We start from the raw sequence: 15,812 nt of genomic DNA, 5'->3' as shown, positions 1-15,812 counted from the left end.
GTAGGATGTGTGCGGTAGGCTGTGTGCGGTAGGATGTGTGTGGTAGGATGTGTGCGGTAGGATGTGTGCGGTAGGATGTGTGCACTAGGATGTGTGCGGTAGGATGTGTGCAGTAGGATGTGTGCAGTAGGATGTGTGCAGTAGGATGTGTGCAGTAGGCTGTGTGCGGTAGGATGTGTGCAGTAGGATGTGTGCAGTAGGATGTGTACGGTAGGCTATGTGCAGCCACCAGCTTTGTCTCTACCGGCAGTGGGGTGGCTAAAGGGGAGGCCAAATATGAGGTGCTAAGTTGGGGACCACAGCACTGCTCTTGATCATGGTGCCCTTAAATAGACCCAATCTGTAGCTAAGGAAACAGGTTTTCTCCGGCAGCTACCCTGCTCTCAGTGGAATGCAGTTTACACCAAGGGAAGAGCAGTGAGCAAACACGCCATTAGCCAGCCCCGGGACACTGTCCGGAAGCAGGAGGGACCAGCTGAGCTGCCTAGCAGAGGCTCAAACCAACTGGGCCACCGCAAAGGACACTCTCCAGCCTGTTCTTCTGCCTGCCGTCTGTGCTTCCAGCCTTCAGGAGTGTTACCCAAGGGAGAGGGCTATTGATGATGCGGCCTCCTCTGAGTCATTTCTGCTCCTGTAAAAACCCCTTACCCAGCTTCCTGTAAGTCACATCAATAAAACTCATTGGTTCATCAAATTAAACAACAGCACAGTCTGTCAGCATTGTAAGCAATATACATTGTTGCCTTTTTTTTTTTAATGAAGAATTTGGTAAAATCCTGTCAAAATGTAAAACAGAAAAAAATGACTTGCGTGTTTATCACCCAAAGATCACATTGAACTCAGTGTCATATAACCTTCTAATCATTCGGAGGCACAGGGATTTCTTTTGAAATTACGCTCTTACTGTGGTTACATTTTTCTTTCACTTTTTGTTGTTGCTGCTGCTTTTTTGACAGGGTCTCATTATTTAGCCCTGACTAGCCTGGCACTTACTCTGTAGACCAGGCTGGCCTTGAACTCACAGAGATCAACCTGCCTCTGCCTCATGATTAAAGGCATGCGCCACCACATCCAATTTTGTTCTCCCTTTTGTGATAACCATCTGCATGCTTTTATAGCTTACCAGAAAAGGACTTGTTGACATTCAAGAAAAACTAAGTTAATCCACTGTGTACAAGTCACATGAAGGTGAAGGAGACAGAGGAGTGGCACCTCAGAAGTCTGGAGGCTCCCCCTCCCCCCTTTCTCACTATTGCACTGCTTTTCCCAGTGAGAGTCAAAACCTGCACCAAACCTCTATCTTCCTGCCATTCGTTCCCTTGCTTTCTCCCCTTCCTCTTTAAAAATAAATATTTTAACTACTACTTAATGAGAAGAATATATGCTTTGAATGCTTCTTTTTTTAAAAAAAAAAAGATTTATTTATTTATTATGTATACAACATTCCTTCCATGTGTGTTTGCATGCCAGAAGAGGGCACCAGATCTCATTACAGATGGCTGTGAGCCACCATGTGGTTGCTGGGAATTGAACTCAGGACCTCTGGAAGAACAGTCAGTGTTCTTAACCTCTGAGCCATCTCTCCAGCCCTGAATGCTTCTTATATATACCCCCAAAGACTCATTTTTAAAAATGAAATAAAGAATATTAAATGCACCAAAAAAGCATTGCACTTTGGTTGTCTCTATATCTTTATTATTTTTGAAAAATGGCACAACAAACATAAGAATGCAGATATATCTTCAAAACAGTAGGGGCATAGCTACCTCTAGAGTTTAGTCTGCGCTTGACTCTGAGGGATCAAAACAAACAACTTGTGAAAACAGGAGCTGTCTCTTCAGAAGCAGCCCTTGTCTCTCCGGCTTTTGCTTACTGTGCGCATGTCATGATTTTCTTATTGTCATCATCATCATTTTTATTATTATTCAGCTTTTTTGAGACAAGTTTCTCTGTGTAATCCTGGAGCTCTATCTATAGACCAGGCTGGCCTCAAACTCACAGAAATCTACCTGCCTTTGCCTCCCAAGTGCTGGGATTAGAGGTATGACCACCACGCCAGGCTTCCTGGCTGCAGCTGGAACTAACTGTCATGGATCTAAAGTGCCCAGAACAAAACAGGTAATTCATAAATGTGCCCACTTTCTGCCTGCTCTGCTGTTCTTCAGCTAAGCCCCTTTCTCTTAATTTTGACTAACAGCAAAATTTAAAGACGAAACTTTTGATTCATTGACCAACAAATAGTTATCTTCAAGTAAGAAAGCTGTCTTTAAAATTATAACCTCAGTCCTCATTCTTGAACCTTAGGTTTTGCTTGGTTTGAAGCATTTGTTCCATGTTTAACACAGCCACGATGACTTTAGCCAAGAGCTCTGAATTTCTCTTACTCTAAAAGCCACAAGGAGGGACCTGGGAGCTGTATGCTTCACACTGTTGAATATGACGCCCATAGCAAGAGAACTTTACACCCACGCAGATAAAACCATGTTTGGAGTTTTGTTCATTATTCCTCGCTTGATAAATGACCCTGGACACACTCCCCCCAGTGTATGTTTACTTAAGGCTAAGCTAATCCTGCTCTGAAATACGATTACCCTTCGGATACGCTCTGCTTGTTCATTGCCTTCCTGTCCTTAATAAAATGCTTTCACTCTCCTGCCCTTCGATAAATTACTCAAGGAACCAGACACTTTTCTGGACAGTCTCTGTTTGATAAATGATCATGTCATGCTATCGCTCAGAGCGCTGCCAAGTCTGAGGCGCCAATTCCCCTTCCCCTGCAGGCTGGTACCCTGCTCCTGCACGGGCGACTCTAGCAGGCAGTGCTCCTTGCTTTAATGATGACTCTGATGAACCTGTATTTGACCAGCACGCTCCAATCTTTATCGGAAACGTCTGGCCCCACTGTCCTTACCAAGTCTAAAGACAGCCATTTGTCATCCCTCTGACTGCCTGTCATCATCTGCCTGAGGAAATCTATAATTTTGGGCTTGTTCCTGACTAAAGTGTGTAATGAATAAATTTATCTTTTGGCCATGCTGCTTGCCAGGATCAATACTGAGCAGAGGTTGAATAAATTAGAAATGAAGAAAACATGACAGGCTATTGTGGCTTGTTCACTTGTGCATTGTAAATCAAATGTTTAGTTTATAAAAGAGGCAAGCATGTCAAGTTTTTCATTTTTCCCATTCATTTATGAAGATTCTCTGTCTCATGATAAATGGTCATCAGAAAACCAATGAAGTAAATCACTAACGAATCTGGCTGTGAGAGGAACTCAGGTCATTTTATTGATTTGGCAAACTTTGCAGACATAAAAACTGTGGCAAAGAGTAAGGATATTTTGTTGTTTTTCCTTCAACTTTTGTTTTGTTTGCATTTTTGGACATACATTTGACTTTGTATAACATTAGCAACTTGGATAACGTGGGCCTAGTGAAGTTCATAACTCAACCTGAACTCAATTTGTAGAAATTTAAGTTGAACTGAGCTGTAAATCACTAAAATATTTGGTGCTTTTAGATACTGATGCATGCCTGTTTAAAGAGGTTACAGAAAAAATGCAAAACAAAAAGTCATGAAATGTCATTTAAAGTAGAGCCCCATAGGTTTAAGGATGACTATCATTATTATCATCATTATTATCATCAGGCTTGAAACTTCTCTTTCCTCTCCTCCTCGATAGTGACCTTGGTCCACGCTTTACTGGGGGAGAAGTAGGTCAGGTCTTACCGAGGTTTTCTCAGTTAACTGCTGTGATCTCACACTTCCTTTCCCTTTTTCATTTTTCTCCACAAACAAAGAGTGCTATTTCTTCCCCCACTAATCAGCCTTTTGATCCTGGCTGCCTCCGCTGGGGTCTTCATTTCCAGTCTCCCTTCTCTGGCTGCTAGCCTTTCTTTTATCCACAGTCACCAGACCCGTTGACTAGGGCTCCTCAAAGACATCTGTGCACAGGAATCACCAGGGGGAGCTTGGGAGGTGGCTCAGCAGGTGAAGGGCATGTCATCAAGCCTGACTACCTGAGTTCAGACTTGGGGAGCCACATGTCTGAAGGAGAAAACTCTCCCAATTTGTCCTCTGTGCAACACACACACACACACACACACACACACACACACACACAAAGAAAAAAATGTAATTGTAAATTTTAAATAGAATCACAAGGGACCTTGTTTAAATGCAGGTCCTGAGCACTGTGTCTGGTGAGGAAGTTATGACTGACTCCATGTGAAGCTGCAAGGGTTTAGCCAATTCCTTCACTTAAACCACTGGGCACTCCCCCAGGCTGAAGAGTCAACGGGCTACATGGTGAACTGCTGCCTGGGTCCATCCCTGGCGAAAACTCACTGAGCTGAGTCAGAGCGGTAGGCCATCAGCGACCATCAAGAACCCCTTCCTTTTCTAAACCTGACATCTACTCCTTCAAAAGCAACGCTTGATTTCACTCCCGGGCTCACAGAAGAGGGTGCACTCACAGAAACAGCTGTCCTCCTGCTGTCCACCACCACCATGTCCACCGTACATAAACCTTCCCAGCAAATAATCCCTCCTGCCACGTTTGCGTCCATCATGGTGTTCTCATCCATAATCACAAAGCAGAAGACACCTCTGTTCATCTGGCTCTGCGCTGTACGTAGCCTCACACCTAACTGCTTATTTGGTGGTTTTCTGGAATGTTTCAAAGACACTCCAACTCTGCAGGACCCAAATTTGTGATCTCTGTGTACCCAAACCTGACTCTAGAGTTCTCCATAGCTCGTTTACCTCTGCTCAGTATCCCCTGCATCCAGCTAGAAGCGCGCCTTGCCCACTTTATCCTCCAAACTGTTCTCCGGTTTGTTACCTCCATTTCCACCCCCACCGTTAACGTGTCTACTACTCGCTTCTTAGCTGGCCTGGACTCTTCCAATCTGTTCTTCACACCCCAGTCAAGCAGAATCTTTTCAGAATGCTAACATCTAATTATTTCACACCTTCAGTGGCTCCCGGTATTCTCAGCATAAACAAAACTCTATTATAGCCAAAGCAGCCGGTCCGTCCACAGCGCCTCTCTGGACTGTGTTCTGCCTTCACTCGCTCAGCCTCGCATTCCCTTTAGGAAAAGTGTGTGCTTGCCTTGGGGGGCCATTTCCTGGCCTGGAAATCTTTTCAAGAAGGGCTATGTCAGAAGGAAGTCTGACATCCTCGCCTGCTAGTGCGAGTCTTTTGTTACAAGGACCACTCTATTCCCCTCGTGACATAGGAATTAAACATGAGAGGTGGAACAGGCTTTGAAGTTCTTCCTTCAAGGGTACACAGGGGACAAGGAGGAAAGGTGGTTCTTGCTTCCTGTGCTTTCTCTTCCGCATCTTACCCACCCGCTTTATTTATTCTTGCCTAGAAGTCCCTGACCTGGACCAGCTCCGGAGGGATGAGGGTGGGCTGAGAGCAACATGGCGGAAGGACTCCCTGATAGCTGTGGGTCTGGGGACTGAAGGGCAGGGATAACACTCGGGTAGCCGGAGAGAGAAACAGACTCTACGGCCGTGCCCAGAAGCCCAAGGGCCATGGCTTGGCTTCTAACGTGCTTCTAATGCTCTCACTTCCCGTAGGCTCCTGGACCACCAGAAAATGAGGACCTGGTCATGGTCCGTGAGCGTGTTTCCTAAAGACTCAATTCTTCCTTGTTTTCTTTCTTCCCCACAGAGCTCAAAGATTTCAGTAGCCTGGCAGTCTTTGTAGTACTTTTTACCTGCATGTGTTTTTAGAAAAATTCTCCTTGAGATCATTCTAATAGATCATTATTTTTCTATTTTTTAAAAATTGATTTTCCATGCCAAATTATACTGTCATTTTCTAGTTTATGTTACTACATAAAAATCCATGGGCAAGACCAACAGGATTTCTCATTGTCTTGTATAATCTGTTATAATTATTTAATAAGATGAGTGACCATAGAGTCCATTTGTAATTACATATCTGAATTTAAATTCTGAATTTTTAATTTTAGCGGCAACGTAAGTTCTCAACAGAAGCAATCATTTTCACATTCTCCTTTCCTGTGTAACAACTACATTCAGTTGTTTCTGGGGACTCATCTGTGAGACGTGCTGGGGTCTGTCCAGAGGCAGCTGCCCCCTAAGTGCCTAACACCTCAGGTAATTATCGTGGGGCTGTCCGCTTTCTCTAACGACGGCTGTCTTTCCCAGTGGCGCAAAGCTGTCTGCTGCAGACAATCCTTTGCGTGGAAGTCGGTGACCTTATGCGCGGCATGAGAGACTTCTTCCCCAAGGCATAGCATTTACCAGTAGGTTAGGGCAAAAGGAGTGGTAAACTTGCAGCCATAACAGAGACCTTGGATGCAGAATATACACAAGGAAAGAAGCTAATATTCAGATGCTGGGCTCCAATGCCATCTTGACTAAGCCTGCAGGGGACGATTTAAATGACAAAAGGCTTGGTATTCAGGATCCAATTAATTGAGTCCAGGCTTTTTTTCTTGCCCATGTTTCTAACAGGTTCCTATCTTGTAAGGAAGTTGGCATTGCTCTTGTGGATTTCAATATTCCTTCTTTGTCCTGTCCTTTCGATGTTTTAACTATATTTCCGTGCGAAAGAGTCCTTTTTCTTGTCCTGTGTTTTTGGATATGCATTTGTTCCCCTAGATTTGGGGAAATTTCTGCCGTAATGAGTAAGTTTTTCTATGCCTTTAGTCTTTTAAATGTGCCCTGAAAATCTACAGGTTTTAGCTAAAAATACACCCAATACACCCACTCCTCATCTCCAAGCAACCACGTCTCATTCTCTCACGCACATAATCTTACTTCTTGCCTGTAATAGTTTCTCAACTCATATCTTTGCTTTTATTCTTGAAACTCATTCTTCATACAACAGACAGAGAAATCCTTTTTAAAAATACATTCCTTTCAATGACTGTCTCTGCACTTAGAATTAGGTCATAATTATGTCCTGTGCTGACCTAGTGACCTGACCCCTATGCCTTTCTTTCTGATCTCATATCATAGCGCTGCTTCTGTGCTACTGAACTTTCTGGGCACCTGCAGTATATCAGCAATAAGGGCCAGCCCTCGGGCCAGCCCACAGCGAAATGACCTCGTTTTGGTTCTTTGAACATCCCAAACTGTCTCAGAGAAACACAGCTGCTATCCCTTATGCCTGCCATCTTCACCGTCTAGCTTTCTTTCCTTTTTGAGGCGTCTTGCTTTGTAGACCAAGCTGGCCTCAAACCCGTATCTTTCACACTACCTGTGTCTTCCAAGTGTTGGGATTGTAGGTATGTGCCACTATGCCCAGCTTGGACATTCTTGAGGCCTGGAACTGTCCTTCCTTCCTCTGTAGTACAATGCCAGACAAAGGGTTGAACAGAAGGGTTCAACACACAGCTGCATAAATGATCGATGTAATGACATGGCATGGCATGATATAATAGGACATGCACTCAGCTAGTGAGAATTAGAACGAGTTGCTGTCTCCGTACTTCCCCACAGAGCATCAGGGAGCAGCTAGGCTGACGTTCCTAGGAACTCATTCACTAGGAGCACAGAGTTAAAGAAGAAACTCTGCTTCTAGGAGAAAGTCTAATGGACGAATAGAAAGTAGATAGAAAGGCATATAGCTCCTCAGAGAAATATGGAGGATAAAACAAGGAAGACATAAATAGTTATAGTTAAGAAGTAGAGATTCGGGGGGTTGGTAATATGTCTGAGTGGTTAAGAGCACTTGCTGACTGCTCTTCCAGAGGACCCAGGTTCAATTCCCAGCACCCACATGGCAGTTCGCAACTATGTGTAACTCCAATTCCATGGGACCAGACAACCCATGACAAAACACCAATGCACATAAAATAAAAAAAAATAAAAATTAAAAAATTTAAAGATTTAAATTTAATTTTTTCAAAAAATTAAAAACTTAAGAGCTGCAGTAAACATTTTTAAAGTAGAAGTGGGGATTCAGAAGACAGATTTAGAATAACCACAGGATAGCATTTTAACAAGTGGCGTGTTGGGAACTCTTTCTAAGTGTGTTCTAACCCACAGTCCCGAGCAAATCCTCAAGGCTGGCTTCGCTCACAGTACCTTTACATGCACCAGCTGGTTGTCAACGGCGATCAGGTGGTTCAGATTCTCCAGCATCTCTAAGTCTTTTATGTCATCAATATTATTGTTGCTGATATTCAAAATAGAGAGGGATTTCTGGAAAAAATGAACAAAGTTAAACATAAGTGAGTCACCTAAACGCTATATACAGGGAGCGGAAGGGTCAGTGCTTTAGAAGCCTCAAGGGCACTAGCTCAGGTTTAGAAGCCTCAAGGGCACTAGCTCAGGTTTAGAAGCCTCAAGGGCACTAGCTCAGGTTGCTTTGTAGGCAAGAAACAAAAGCCATGAAGATTCTGTTCCAGTGTTTTGTGGGGTTTTTTATATAGAACTTTCAGAGCTCTAGCGTGTGCTATAGCCGACTGTTGCCTCTGGTTCCTCCATGAGCCCCATCCTCCTCCACTGCACTCTGCCCAAACTTTCTTATGGCCTTACTGCCAGAGAACGGAGAGTCCTGGGGTCAAACAGAAGCTTTTCTCCCAGCGGAAGCCTCTGGCTTTCAACATGCAGCTCTCTCAGCTCTTCCAGCCCTTCTAAACCTTCTACGACCGCAATGTAATTGCCTCCCAGGTACCTGCAAAACACAGACAGGCTTCAAATAGACTTTCTGGGAACGCTGTGGATGTTAAGAATGATAAAAATATAACAAGGAGGGCAGGGGACATGGCCGCTGCGTAAACCACTCACTTCACAGGTATGAGGACCTTAGTTTGAATCCCCAGAACCCACATAATGTGGTCTTGTTAGGAGCATCTGTAACCCCAGAGCGCCTTGGGTGAGATGGGAGATGGAGACAGAAAGAATCCCCTGACACACACAAGGAGACCCTGCCTCAAACAGGGTGGGAGATGAGGACCAACCCCAGACGTTGTTCTCTGACCTCGCCGTTCCCGGACCTGCATTCACACGAAACATGTGTGCACGCACAGAAATAAAAATTATACACACAGAGTATTATCTTTCTATCAGACCTATGAACGTTTCATCTGAATCACAAATTATATTGTTACACTTAATTTGGTCTAAAATACATTATGTTTTTACATTTTTCAATAGCTTTGATTAATTGGACAAACTAATGGGTTTCATTAGTATATTCATTCATACATGTATATCATATACATCTCCAACTTTTTAAGTGGGAGGGTTGAAATAGTGGGTACTGAACTGTTTCCCACATTTTATAACCCAGACTATAGGTTTATAAACAGTTTCTGGACCTCACTCCCATGATCTGCTGAATATCGAGACTAGAACTTAGTCGTCTGCCTTTGGTGAGTGTTTCCCCATCACCCTATTCTGTCCCCATCCTGAAGACCACAGGCCACTTCTAGAAAAACATGCTAGTTATTCAATCTGGGGAACTTGGATCTGTTGGTCTTCATTGCCCAGAAATAATACTTTAAAAACAGATTTTAGTTTCAATTTATGTATATGTGTGTATGTGCATGTGTGCTGTGTGTGCCCGGTGGCACCAGATCCCCTGGTGCTGGAGTTATATCCAATTGTGAGCAGCCGGCGTGGGTGCTGGGAACTGACCTCAGGTTCTCTGTGGGAGCAGTGTGTACAATTGAGTGCTGAGCGATCTCTCTGACCTCCCTAGTAATAATTATCAGCAACCTTTCAAACAATCAAATCTGTATTAGTTTATGATCTTTGAAATCAAAGCCCCTTGGGGACACAGAAGAGCACAGAATTTACCTGAGCTCCATGGAAACCCTGTTGACTGACTGAACTTCTGTGAGAATGCTTATCCCTAAAAGCCCATTAGAAGATTTTTTCTCCCCACCGGAAGAAAGGTGTATCAAGCTGTTTGGATTTTTGAGCCAGGACTTCATTATGTAGCCCAGGCTAGTCTTGAATTTCTAGAAATCCTCTGCCCCAGGCTTCTGAGAGCTGGAATTACAAGCATGAACCACTATGCCTATCTTATCAGGTTTAATTAAAGCATCAATTATATTATTATTAAACTATAATATTATTATAGTTTAATAAATAAAGCTTGCCTGAAGATCAGAGAGTAAAACAGCCCCACTGGTCAATCTTACAGCCTAGGCAGTGGCAATACAGACCTTTAATCCCAGTAGCCACACTAGTTGCCATAGAAACCAGGCAGTGCATTCCTTTAATCCCAGCACTAGAGAGGAATATAAAACAGGAGGAGACAGCTCTCACACACAGTCTCATTCTGAGATTCCTGGACGCAGGATCTCCATTTCAGACTGAGAAAGAGGTAAGAGCCAGTGGCTGACTGTTTTGCTTTTCTGACCTTCAGATTGAACCCCAATTTCTGTCTCTGGGTTTTTGTTAATCATGCTACAGATTATTGTATTTTATATAATATATTACATACAATAGGATAAAATTAAAAGTGAAACCTGTTCCATGAAACTTTTGAGAAACAGATTTAAGCCTACAACCAGTTTAGATTTGCGACCTAATGCAACACTGGAAATGCTTGCACAAGAAAGAAAAGGGAAAAGCAGTTAGGAGGATTCACAAATAAAAGCACTTACAGTTTCTCCAGTCTCTTCAGGGACCTGAGGTTCTCGATGCAGGAAATGCAATTGTTCTGCAGGTACAAGTGGGTCAGATTCGTGGAATAGTTCAGGTTGGTGATGGCACTAATGCGATTATCATATAAATATAAAACGCTCAGGTTTTTGCAGAGAGAGAGGTCGTCCTGAGAAGAAAACAAAACAGGTGCTAGTTCTTTCCCTCTGAATGCTTAGCTGCTGGGTTTTAAGAAATACTTTGACACTTTACAAATCTCCCTAAGACTCGTACAAAGTTACATTTCTCTGCACTTAGCATACTCCAAATAAGACTGTAACAATCACTAAGTAATTTTGGGCTTTAGAATTCTGTTACTTTTCCAGTAAAATCGCATTTCTTAAGAATTTCTTAAACAGTTTTCATTGGAAGCAACTAGAGACCTTCATGAAAGCTGAAACAATGAACAAATTATTGTCCAAACATTATAACGCAGAGATTAATCTTCCTGTTGGATTCAAAATAAACTGTCACAGCTTATAGTACTGAAAACTGGAAATCATTCAATAGCCGAGAGTAATGGATTAAAGCCAGGTATGGTGACACACACCTTTGCATTCTGCACTGAAGAGGCTGAAGTGGGTGGATCTCTGTAAGTTCAAGACCACCTGGTCTACATGGTGAGTACCAAGCCGGCCAGGGCAAGAGAGAAAGACCCTGACCCAAATAAATGTGGAGGATAAAAAAACCAAACTATGATGATGCTATCAATCTGAGTCCTGTAAAACAAACTTTCATTTCTTTGTACTATCGTGTAGAAGTCAGAACAGGAGAACAGTGGTCCACTCTGACCCACTATTGTGATTACATGAGCTGGGTCACATGGTTTCCAAACATCTTTAATCCAGCACTGGAGAGACAAAGGCAGGTGGATTTTTGTGAGTTTAAGGACAGCCTGGTGTACAAATGAGGATTTCTGTGAGTTTCAGGACAGCCAAGACCACATAGAGAGACCATGTCTCAAAAAAAAAAAAAAAAAGAGCAAAATGAGGACTGGAGAGATGGCTCAGTCACTGGCTGCTCCTCCAGAGGACCCGGGTTCAATTCCCAGCACCCACATGGCAGCTCACAGCTGTCTGTAACTCCAGTTCCAGGGGACCCGACACCTTCACATAGACATACATGCAGACAAAGCACCAATGCACATACTAATACAAATCACTAAAAAGAACAGAACAACCTGAGCAGTGGCGCATGCCTTTCCTCCCAGCACTGGGGAAGCAGAGACAGGTTGGTCTGCAGAGCGAGTTCCAGGACAGCCAGGGCTGCACAGAGAAACCTCGTCTAATACAACTGGCCCAGAATGACATATATTGACATAATTAAATTACATGCAAAAACTTCACCTTTGAACGTTTATTGAGGAGAAGGGGTGACTGGATGTTGAACACAGGGCCTTGGACACTCTGAGTGTATACTATCACTGAGGTATATGTCCCCAGTGTTGAAGATTTGTGTCCTTAATCCCCAACCCAAGACAGGTCTCACTGGATAGCTCAGGTTGGTCTTGAACTTAAAATCCTCCTAGCTCAACCTCTGAGTGCTGGGGTTACAGGCAAGTGCCTAGCTCATTTCTTAACATTTTGAAGTTTAAAAAGTAGTTTAAAAAGTATTCCAAAGTTCTGGCGTGGTCCAAAAGTAATTGCTTTCCAAATCCTGTTTGTTGTACAAATACAAGTGTATCCCAGGGAAACAGCTACATATGTCTAAGAGATATTTGTAAAACACAATGCTATCTTTTACAGAAACTTAATATGCTAAGTACCCAAAGAAGGAAATTAAAAGAGAAACATAATATACTTCCCAGTAAAAATATAGTTAACAAGTTCAATCAAAATAGAATTACTATATTGTGTATGCCCTCAAACCAATAAAGTTTATATTTCTAATTGTGTAAAAATGAAATAATTTAAAGTTCTTACAATTGAATCTATATTTCTGTCTGAAAAATTTACGTGCGTTATTTTCTTCAGGCATTGTGCGATGGTTTCTTCTTTTCGGGGTTTAAGATTGCTGCTTTTGGCAATTAAATCCACAGTCAGTCGAACCATGGTTTCTGTGTGACTGAAACTCTCAGCAAGAACTCCGTTTTAGTACCATGTCCAGAAGCAGGTTTAGGTATTACTTCCAACTTTCTAAAAATGAAAGGGAGCAAGAGAGTACTGTGATATAGCGATGTCCGGGAGAGGTGAGTTGCTCTGTCTCATGGACAGCTACCTGGTAAGCTAGGCTGCTGGCACTTATGCTTCTAGTATTTCCTACCTTTCCAGACAACCTTCATTATAACACTTAAAGCCAAGGCCAGGGGTGGTGGCACATGCTTGGAAGGCAGTGGCAGGCAGTTTTCTGTTGAGTTCGAGGCTAGCTTGGTCTACAGAGCAAGTTCCAGGACAGGCTCCAAAACTACCCAGAGAAACCCTAGGTTGGGAGGGGGGGAAAGTGGGAGGAGTGGGAGGCTGGGAGGAGGAGGAAATTTTTTTTTCTTTCTTAATAAAAAAAAGAAAAAGAAAAAAAAAACCAAAACAAAACAAACCAAACCAAAACAAAGCAAAACTCAAAAACCGATGAAGCAACAAAACATTTAAAACATGAAAACGAGTTAAAAGCACAATACTTATCTGCCTTTACTGTTTGCTTTCTGGAATAGGACCGAGTCGTGTAACCCAGGCGGGCTTGGAACTTGCTGCCATCCACAAGGTGGTGGAGTCTTGGCCTCCTCCCCGTCTGTATTTTAGAGGGTCTCATGCCCAGGCTAGTCTCCAATTTGGCATCTTTCTGCCTAGCCTCCAGTTCTGGGATTAAAGGCTTAAAGCACCGAGCCTTCCTTCCATTTGTAGATACTTTCCTCCCCCGGGGCAGTAATGAATGAACTGTTGTGTGCACCTCCTTTCCTCCGCCCACTCCACTTTTCCTAGCTGGGATAGAATCCTGGGAAGCACTGCATGCTAGGCAATCACTTTAACATCGAGCTACATCCCGTGCCCTGAGGCATCTTTCAAAAGTTTATTTATCCTCTCTGATTAAGAAAGGACCTCCAGGAAAACTGCCCAATGCTCTTATTTCATGGATGGAGAAATTAAGCCCCAGAGAGCTAGTCCAGGCTTTTCAAAGTGCCAGCTGAGGCTCGAGCCAGTGTCTCACCCCTCATAGGAACTGGCGCAGCATCTTCAAACCAGAACCGATGCTGCGCATACCCCAAGTTACACACAGAATGATACAGAACACTCGCCGTGGGCCAGGCCTAGATATTGTATGTCATGCCAGAAAAACGGCAACAAAAAGCAGCGCTTTCCAATGTAGATTGCTGAGTTCAAATATTAGCCTCACTGCTCGCTGGCAAAACAATCTTCAAGTATTTTGTATAATAAATTTAAGGCAAGGTGCATTCACGAGGACCTATTGATCCCTTGCACAACAAAAATACATTATAATTTTTTTTTTAAAAAAAAGCCAAACCTGTGTGGTGCGTGTGCGAGCTCATGGCCTGCGGGCGGGCACGCGAGTGTGTACACGCACACATACATGACCAGGTGCCTGAGTGTCTCAGCAGGCTCCACCTCCCTTGAGGATGCACGGGCAGTGAACAGCTGCTGGAGGGCGGGGCTCACGAGGCTCCACCTCTCCTTGAGGATCTACAGGCGGCTCTAGTGTCCCGAGGAGAAAGAGACTTGTTTTTCAGGGGTGTAGCCCCTGCTAAGGTGCCCACGCTCCTGTAAATAACCCCTCACTTACATCCCTGTAATCAACTGGAATGAAACACATAGAGAACAGACAAAAAAGGGCAAGAAAGCAGAAGAGGGACTAGCTGGGAAAGGAAAGGGGCGATGTAGATGGGGGGAGATAAGAGCTGGCAAGAAAGTGGAAGGTCATATGATCAAACTACCTTATGTGCATTTATGAAAATATAATGAAACATTATTATGTAGAATATACAATACTAAAAAGTTTTATGAAATATGTGACTTTCACTGGTGATATTGCCTGTATTCTAGCAGCCGAGGAGGCTGAGGCAGGAGCATTGCTTGAGTTCTTGTGTTTGAGACCAAACAGGTGAAGAAGTGGGGATATGCTTTCAAATAGAATATTATTTTATATAAGACCCACAGGACCCATACATAAGCTTAAAATATAAAACATTAAAAATAAATTTAAGTTTAACATGATGGCTCATAAGCATAGTATTTGTGAGGTGGATGCAGGAGAAATCAGGAGTTCAAGGCCAGCTGCAGCTACATAGGAATTTTAGGCTAGTCTGGAATATATGAGACCCTGCTTCAAAACAGAACAAAACAACAACAACAAAAACAAAAACAGAAAGAAAATAAATGCAGGTGTTTGTGTATGTATGTGTGTGTATCTATGTGTGTGTGTATGTGTGTGTGTGTGTGTGTGTGTGTGTGTGTGTTGTAGCTCAGTGGTGTCTAACATTCACAAGGTCCTGGATTCATCCCAGTACTGAAATAAACTAACAAACCACAAACACTTCTACTTTTCTCCCCCTTCATTCTCTTCAAATTTGGACACTGCTATTTATTTATGTCTTGGTTTAGTTTCAAATGTCCATACGCCTAAAAAGCACAGGTTCCCCCTCCCACACGCAATCGTGCGTGTCATCAGTGTCACTGTTCCTCCCTCTCCTGTTTACCGTTTGTTCTGGAGAGCCATCTGGTTTACCCCACACAGCTCTAGAGACTGTACTGCTGCAGTCTGTTTTTCCCCCGAGCATGACTCTGGGTTTTTCTGTATTTTGCTTCTGCAGTGCTGCTTTTACGTTTCTCATCTATTTTGTCTTCAACACAAGGTTTAATCTAGGAGCAACTATGCCTGGACTGCGGGGTTTAATGTCACTGTATGCTTCCAAACTGTTCTTCAGTGGGCTTTGACATAGGCTGCTGGTGGCAGTGTCCCCACAGGTACAGCTGTAGCTCTGATAGAAACTGTTTTTAACTTGGATTTTAACTGGATACTCTTGACACAACACCCTCCTTCTGCTAATTAATATTTCCATATCTCATTTTTCCTACTGGGTTGTGTACCCAAATCATGACATGGAGACAGACTTCACATTTATATGAATGTTTGTCCTAGCTTAGGCTAGCTCTTTTTAACTTAAATTAACCCGTTTCTCTTTATCTACCTTTTGTCTCAGGGCTTTTTGTTTTTCTG

The 15,812-nt window shown here is 43.2% G+C and overlaps 1 protein-coding gene across 7 annotated transcripts in view; it reads right to left on the bottom strand.

Annotated features, from left to right (window-relative positions):
• Nucleotides 1-15,812, bottom strand: part of Ppp1r42 (protein phosphatase 1 regulatory subunit 42) — a 35,487-nt gene that overhangs the window by 15,456 nt on the left and 4,219 nt on the right. For all 7 annotated transcript variants that reach the window (XR_001229275.1, XM_026786816.1, XM_013351821.1 and 4 more), the window contains exons 2-5: nt 12,569-12,781; nt 10,610-10,776; nt 8,529-8,667; nt 8,076-8,192 (exon numbers count right to left, since the gene is read on the bottom strand). Coding sequence is in view for 6 of the 7 variants with exons in the window: in XM_026786816.1 (XP_026642617.1) it covers nt 8,076-8,192; nt 8,529-8,667; nt 10,610-10,776; nt 12,569-12,697 (552 nt within the window). In the remaining variant the exon portion in view is untranslated. The remainder of the gene's footprint in view (nt 1-8,075; nt 8,193-8,528; nt 8,668-10,609; nt 10,777-12,568; nt 12,782-15,812) is intronic.

This window comes from Microtus ochrogaster, linkage group LG5 (assembly GCF_000317375.1).
Source record: "Microtus ochrogaster isolate Prairie Vole_2 linkage group LG5, MicOch1.0, whole genome shotgun sequence".
NCBI classification, from domain to species: Eukaryota; Metazoa; Chordata; class Mammalia; order Rodentia; family Cricetidae; genus Microtus; species Microtus ochrogaster.
Note: the sequence above shows the minus strand (reverse complement) of the source record. Positions and strands in the feature narration are given on the sequence as shown.